At 38.4% G+C, this 8,061-nt stretch overlaps 1 protein-coding gene across 1 annotated transcript; it reads left to right on the plus strand.

Moving 5' to 3' along the window:
• Nucleotides 1-6,200: 6,200 nt before the first annotated feature.
• LOC145782076 (uncharacterized) lies at nucleotides 6,201-6,836 on the plus strand. The gene has a single exon (XM_082593816.1). The coding sequence runs from the start codon at nucleotides 6,201-6,203 to the stop codon at nucleotides 6,834-6,836; it is 636 nt and encodes a 211-aa protein (XP_082449942.1).
• Nucleotides 6,837-8,061: the final 1,225 nt, after the last annotated feature.

Consider the following 8,061-nt stretch of genomic DNA (forward strand, 5'->3'; position numbering starts at 1 on the left):
ATGCCATTTAAGCTGCGGCACCGTCTGCCTACCATCATGCAAGATGGATGTCTAAAGTTCTCTACGATATGAAGTTAGCAATGCTTAAGCCATATTTTGCCCATGACATAGACTCCGTTCGGAGTTTGGCAACATTCTTCAGCGTTTACTATGGCAAAGCGTGGCTAACATGCATGTTTGCTTCCAAAGCTCCCTCAAATGACTTGGCTTTCATCAAAGCACTAGAGGAAAACTGCAGTGCTAAAGGAATATTGCCCTATGAGTTTTTAAAGATTGTCCAACCTGCTCCAGATAAGATTCAAGATCACACTTGGTAGGCTACTTGAGTGAACGGCTAGTAGGTCTTGCTCTTTTCGATACATCAGTGGATAACTCAACCAAAGAAGCAATGCGCTCAGCTTTGTTGAAATACAAAGGAAAACCTCTTCAAAAAAGTCAGGAGATGCCACAATGCTCTTCATTTTCCAATAAGCAATTGAAAGATTTTGTTGGGGCCGACACATATAGACTTTTTGATCTTCTACATTTCAATGAAGAGTTGCTAAAACTGTCAGCGTTTAAATGGCCTGAATCACCAGACTATCAATATACCGTATCTGTTGTCAAGAATCTGTCAGTGGTAAATGATTGTGCCGAAAGAGCACTTGGCATGGCAACATCTTTTCATGGTCCTACAAAGCTAAAAAATGAAAAGCAGCTACAAGCAACATATAAAGTGATTGATGCAGTTAGAAAATTCCAACGATCTGCAGCTACTGCATCTGAACGAGTAACCAAAAGAACTTTGGCTGATTTCTTGACTTATAGTGTTGTGCATTAGTATCAATTACTGTCTGTATAAGTGTATAATTACAAACCACGTACTTCCGATTACCTGCATCCAAAAGAAAATGTTACTTTAAACTGGGAAGAAAATATCACTAATTAAAAGTTGTACTTTAAGAATTCGATATACTGTAAAAGGCAAATGAATCGTTCATATGAGCTCAATTTCCAATATATTACGTCGGAATGACGTCATCAAACATTATCATGACCAAGTTCAATACACAATCGCATAGCCGTGCTAATTACCTTTCCATTGATACCTTGTATGTGTCGGTGGCTTCAGTGTGTCACCAGTTATTAAAGGAAATATAAAATTATATCGCCACCATGTGGTTGAAATTTTCAAAACTTTAAACATGAATATCTCACTAAGTATTTGAGCCATGTTAATCAATTTTTTTTACATGTTGTGTATCAAGTTGCTCCATATATTTGTCAAGTATAAGAACGATTGGCGATAATTTAGATGGTATAATTGGCGTTTTATATCGTTTTTTTGCGAAATTTAACAAAATTGGGCCACTTTGGGGCGTTTGCGGGACCCTAAAAACTTTTTTATTCCAAGAAATTTTTTGCCATCGTTAACCATATAGAAAATGGCAACTTTTACCAATTTATTGAAGCGATTGAAAGATAAATTTGAAAAACGCCCAATTTTGGCCCACCTTAATTGTAGGCTATGCCAAAATCATAAATGGAAAATAATGGTGATTCTTATTTACTTCTATACTACAGCTTTGTAGTATTTTTCTTTACTCTTTCACAACTCGTTGTTTTTAGATGAAGGCATAATGAAATCTATCAATCCACCAACAAGGCCAACCAAGCCACCCTGTTCAGTGTTCAATTTAGAGCTGTGTAAGAAAAAGTCTTTCCATGAGAAACACTCCTTCGATGACCACTGTGCGTAAACAAGCTGACCCACATTTCATCACCAGCCCATTACTTCAAACTGTTATATGATGAAGCTATTGTGGAGCAGTCCTATTTGTATTTGGTCCAGTTGGACCCTTCCAAACGTCTTGGCAAAACAGCTAAGAAGTTTGCATATGCATTTACAAAGAAAGGGGGTTATGCAAAAAGTCTGGCTGCACAAGCTGCCTATACTTTTGTTAGAAGTGTGAAGAACACCCTTGCATAAACAAAACGAAACACTGACTTGAAATTCCACAAAAAATGAACAATTTTGTGCTGTTTTGAGTGAAAATAAACTAGTTGCTTGTTACTGCTCATTGTGTGTTTTTGTTGCTAGAGCGCCTGGTGTTACACATCTGCTACGTTTCAAAATTCTGTAGGTAGTGCGAATGTGCCTGACGTAACAGATTTGCTACGTTTGAAAAAAAATTAAAATACTCGAAAAAAAAATTTTTAAACATAAAACATATGTTGACTAAACTAAAATGTTTTCAAAAAATAGAAAACAAATTTTTTTTTCAGCTAAACGATAATTTTGTCCACATAGGGTGGTTTTCTGGAAAAAAGTAGCTAGGCCTAATTGACTATGCCGACAATGCAGTAGCGGATCTAGAAAATAGTTGTGGAAGTTAAACAAATTGAAAGTGGGTGTGAGAGGCTTGACCACCAGAAAAGATTGACAAATATAATCTTGTTTTGGTCACTTTTTAGAAAACAAATGTTTATTATCAAGACGCACCCTTGGTATGTAACTCAATTTATCAAATAAAAACTGGATTGGGGTAGAAAAATTCATTCACGATCACAGAAAGATTTCAATAATTTATTTCTTGAAAGTTTGTATAGTCGAGTGTGGTGTAGCCTTTCAGCAGCCAAGAACTTCGAAAATCTATCTGAGGTGTCCTGACCTTCTTTTCACCAAAAGCATTATCACAGCACTTTTAATTTGATAACCTATCTCGATTAACAACGAAATTTGTCAACTTATGCAATAAATTGAGTTACTTCACAATATGTATATTGTGAAGTAGACTACGATCATAGTAGATACTAACGACCTGCTTTAACCTGATGTTGCGAGTTCGCTGTGGTAGTAGCGGTATGCACCAGCTTTCGGAACACTGTTCCCTAGTCATGTGCTTTATAACTTGTCCACTTAATTGTGAATGAACTAGGCTATTAGAGTAGCCTACGCAGTGTTTTGTGAGACACAAACAACTATTTAGGCTACTCCCTTAATCCACTGTTGAAACTATGCATGCCCATTCCAATATTGCAGATTAGGTGAATGAAACATGGTTGGGCGAGCAAAGCTAGCAAGAAAATTTTACTAAAATATAAACAAAATTACGTATGAAATGTTGCTGGTACATATAAAATTACAACCCGATAAACGCTGCACGAACTAAATATGAGTGGTCCTCCAGCCGTAGGTTTGGGAAGCAGTCAATACGGCCTTGCATGATTTAAGCTATTACATATCCAGCTTTTGTAGCAACGTTTCTATGTTTTGAACAGTCAAAAAACATTAAACAAACTAAAATGAGTGGGCCCTTAACCAGCAGTGGTCCCCCTCTCGCCGGCGGGTATGGGGGCGGGTAACACGGCCCTGATTGCAAGCAATTTAGATTTTTACTTCACATACATGATCTTCCGAATGCTAAGAATAAACTCAATGAATTTCTAAAAAAGGCAGGTGCTGTAACCATCCAGTTGCAAACATTGCACTATTGATTCAGACACCTGCAAGCAACCAAACAGATTTGCATTTAGTGATCATGTTATATAGACAAAGCAATGATTGCCTGCACGCTTATGTGAGTCCGTAAATGTAATCTGAAATGCAGTGGAAATACTGTCAATTAATTGGTATCCGTAGAGCTGAGTAGCGTTTTTGTAGAAAAAAACATGCATAGATCTAAGTCAGGATTGAAAAATATATGGGCTCCTAGCTTGCGTGAGTGCTAGGCAATATCGGATTTAGATAAAGAGTGGCCCTTAGCCTAAAAATTCTCCCTTTCGAAGCCAACAAACCTTTATCTTAACGGCCACAAAGATGAGTATTTCATACAGTCATGATTGGTGGTGGAGAAACATACATCTAGCCCATGTGTAGAAATTAACCATTTGAAGACAACCAAAGTTTGTAATTTAATTTCGAACGTTTTGTGGAATAATAAAACAGAAAAGGTTGATCAAATGAAATATAAATAGCTTGTAATAGCTATTTATATTTGTCCTGTGGTAGCCTTTTTAGATCTACCAAGGGTTTTTTTGCTAGATCTGTGCTTGCGTGCCAGCTAGCTCTTAATTGTTGTTTCAACTGTAGATTTACTTGTGTCCTGGGGTAGCCGCTTTAGGTCTGCCAAGGGTTGCATTACTAGGTCTGTGCTTGTGTTCCAGCTAGCTTGTATGCTTTGTTTCAATAATTGTAAATTTACTTGCATCCTGGGGTAGCCTTTTTAGGTCTGCCAAGGATTGCATTGCTAGGTCTGTGCTTGAGTGCTAGCTAGCTTGTAATCTATGTTTCAATTTAATTTTTTACTTATGTGTTTTGCTACGCAGCCCTACTAGGTCTGCGCTTATACGCCATCGAGCTCGTAAACTTTATTTTAATTGCTAAATTAATTGTAATTAAATTTGTGTCCTGAGACATCCTTTTCAAGTCGGCAGCAATAGTCGGCAGCAGTGGCCGAGTGGTTAGCGCTTTGGGCTCACAGTCGAGAGCCTGCGTGTTCGACTCCAGCCACCCACACCTGCTGTTGTTTCTCTGGGCAAGAAACTTTACGATAATTGCCTCTACCCAGTGATCAATTTCGAGTAATGGGTAGTTCCAAATTAAAGTCATAAGCAGAGTAGACAACCGGAAACAGACATTGTCGTCGGCTGCAGCGTGGGTCAGGTGTACGTCGGAAGGCGTACACCGATGCATAGCGCTCAAGTCCGCTTTCCCGCAATGCAGGATAAAGATAAACAAGCAAACAAAACAAACAAGTCTGTCAAGGATTTAGTTTAATTGGTAAAGTTATTTTGTCTTTTGTGTTAATCTCTTGGTGCGAGGCACCGTACCATTGTTGTAGACACTTAACCATTGTGGTTTTTGTCATCTTTGATATAATGTTTAAGGATTAGTTTTGTATAATCTTTACTTTGTCGAAGTGATTTGTTAATTTTTTTTTGCACTGTCTTGGTTGGCGTGAGCAGCCACATAGGGTTGCATAATGCATATGTCTTGCTACAGGTTTGAAGAGCCGATATTAAGGTAGTCTTCATCAAACCTTAGCTTACAAGAACCAAGGTAGGTAAAAGTATTTGCAATTTTGAGTTTTTGTTAGTCTGTCACTGATGACTAGGGGAAAAGACAGTAAGGGTTCTGAAAAAAAGTCGAAATGTTCTGTTCTGTATCCACTACTTATGAAACATCTTACATAGTAGATGTAGCCAATATGCAATTAGAGTTGAGCTCAATTAGTAGAAAAATTAACGCCCTGGTTGCAGAGAGTTGGTGTGTTATTGTTGCCGACATGAGGAATAAGCGTGCCCTTCTTTTGGAAAAGATTTCACACATGCAAATAGCTATTTTACAGGCGGATATTGTAAGTGGTTCTCTTCTCGAAAAAAGTTAAACAATATAGAAAAGGAGCTTTATAGCTCAATGAAAACGTGTAACTCGCTTGTCTCGAGTTGCAGCCAGATCTCTGATTAAAACCCCTGTGAATGCAGATACTCTGTCAGGTGGTGCTGTTCAATCTAGTAACGTGACTGCAAAGGAAGTAGAGTAAAGGCCAGTCAAGCTAAGCCCTCATGCTCCACCCTTTCAAGTGCAGAGTGGTTCAGAACATGGTGGGTCTTTTCAGTACAGTACAGGAGACCCAAATTACTGGCCCGGTTTTAAACCTGTGACTTTGGGCCACGGCTTAATTTAGCAAAATTTGATGGAAGTGTGTTAAAGTTTTGCAATTTCAAGTTTAAGCTAAAAAAATATGTTGTTGCAATATCGGTCCACAGAGAAAAGGCTTGCCTACTTAGAAGATCATTGTGTTGAGAAAGCCCTGGAAGTAGTTTCAGGGCTAAGCTGTCTTGACGATAGTGAAAGGGCATATGAGATGGCATGAAGACTAGAGAAGCGCTTCAAAAATCCAGGAAATTTAATGGCCAGGGCGAAGGAAGACTTGTTGCAAGGTCCCCTCATTTCAGAGTGGGATGCCAAAGGGCTCTTGGACCTCTGCCACAAGATGTATGTGCAAGGTCAGCTTTGATGATTGGGGCAAGTTATATTTGCTTAATAGCGATGACATGCTCCAAAGCATTTTACAACGTCTCCCTTACAAACTAAGAGAATAGTTTGTAAATATAAATCATCAAGAGGCAGACTGCGCAACCTTTTCAGACCTCAGAGTCCTGGTTGAAGATGCGGCATCACGGGCGGACAGCGAATATGGACAGTTGGACACTTAATGGATTCTGATAGAAATTTGAAGAAGCAGTCACAGCCAGTCAACTTGAGGGCCGCAGGTCAATCTATTTCTAAACATGCTCCCGTTTATATTGTGCAAGTAATGCCTGCCAAGTCCTCACCTACATGTGCCACCTTTGCTTTGAAGAAAACGGCAGAGGAGAATTTGGCTGTTGGGGGTGAAGAAACTGTCATTAAAGTTGCAAGGAACTTTTACGTGAATGATTTGTGCAAATCAGGCACCAACCCACATGAAGCTGTAAACTTGCTGAGAGAGCTACAGCAACTTTTCAAAAGTGGCGGGTTTCACTTAATTAAATTTTTGTCTAATGACACCAGTGTTTTAAGCTCTATTCCACAGGAAGATATAGTGTCAGCCGTCGACACCAGTCATTTCAGCTTTTCGGTTCAGAAGAAATTGGGAGTTTATTGGGATTCCGCTACTGATCTTCTGAGTGTAAAGGTTAATGTGACAGAGAAGGAATTCACTCGACGAGGTCTGCTTTCGATGGTAAGCCAGGTCTTCGACCAATGGGTATTCTGTGCCCGTTCGTTTTACCTGCACGCAGGTTGCTTCAAGAAGCCTGTCATCAGGAGATGGGTTGAGACCAGTGTTCTCTCTAAGGTGCGCAAATGAGCAAATGCGCAGTACCACCAGACTATTTGCGCAGTGAAATCTCATTCTTGCGCACTTGCAATTTCCAAATTTAAAAGTAAAATGATCTTCAACATTATTTTTGGACAGAACGCTTCTGCGCTTATCTATTTGAAGTATTTATTTATTTATATTATCTCTTATCTTATCTTTATCTATTTAAATTATTTGAAGTAAATGTGTAATTTTTTCGCTTTTAATTAAACTTCTTCTAGACCAGTGGTTCCCAAACTGGGTTCACAAAGTTGGTAATTCATTTTAACTCAGCATTAAAATGCTCATGCTCACTAAATCAAATATTTGCTCAGCGTAAAATTTTCTTAGAGGGAACACTGGTTGGGACGCAGATCTTTTATCGTTCACAGGGTTAGGAGACCACTGGAATAAATGGTTAGGTGATCTTCCTGAACTTGAAAACGTGTTACTCTCGAGGAGCTTAACTCTTTCAAATAAAATCGTTTCCTCTGTTGAACTCCATACATTTTCTGACGCCTCACCGAGTAGATATGGTGCATGTTGTTATGTTTTGATTCGTTACTCTGATAATTGTGTTACATACACCTTTGTTATTTGAAAATCACGAGTAGTCCCTTTATTGACTGATGTTACAGCAGTCAAACTGAGCGCATTTGTGGCACGCGAATGTGTGGCACATGTATTTAAAAAGTAGGAAATTTCGAAATTTTTATTTTATAACTATTTAAATTAAAGCCAGAATCTCGAGATCTTTGTTGTGGACTGATGCTACCGTCGTTTTGCGTTATATCAACAACAGATCGTCCAGATTTCACACTTTTGTAGCCAATCGTTTGCATGTCATTCACTGTTTATCGTCTACTGAACAGTGGCGTTTTGTTTCCACGTCTTTAACACTAGAACGGCTGAGGTGTCGAAATCGACACTTTTAGAAATTTAGTTCACTATTTTGGGCCTTAATTGTTATCGCAACGTTTTCAAACTTTCAGTAGCTTCCCAATTATGCTTAAACTTTATAGTTCAGCATTATTTTTCTAAAAAATCTTTTTATGTTATCTACAATGTGCGTATATACCTCCAATGGCCAAGGTATCGAAATCGACACCTCATACAAATTTACTAAGATTTGTATAGTATAAAAGGTTTGCTGTGTGAAAAAAAACTAATTAAATAGTTTTCACATTTATTTATAGCGTTTCTCATGGTAATTGTCCAACGCTCGGCTTGAAGT

This window comes from Aplidium turbinatum, chromosome 1 (assembly GCF_918807975.1).
Source record: "Aplidium turbinatum chromosome 1, kaAplTurb1.1, whole genome shotgun sequence".
In the NCBI taxonomy this organism is placed as follows: Eukaryota; Metazoa; Chordata; class Ascidiacea; order Aplousobranchia; family Polyclinidae; genus Aplidium; species Aplidium turbinatum.

What these genes read in the sequence shown, in the direction of transcription:
- LOC145782076 (XM_082593816.1), top strand. Translation starts at nt 6,201, where the DNA reads ATGGATTCTGATAGAAATTTGAAGAAGCAGTCACAGCCAGTCAACTTG.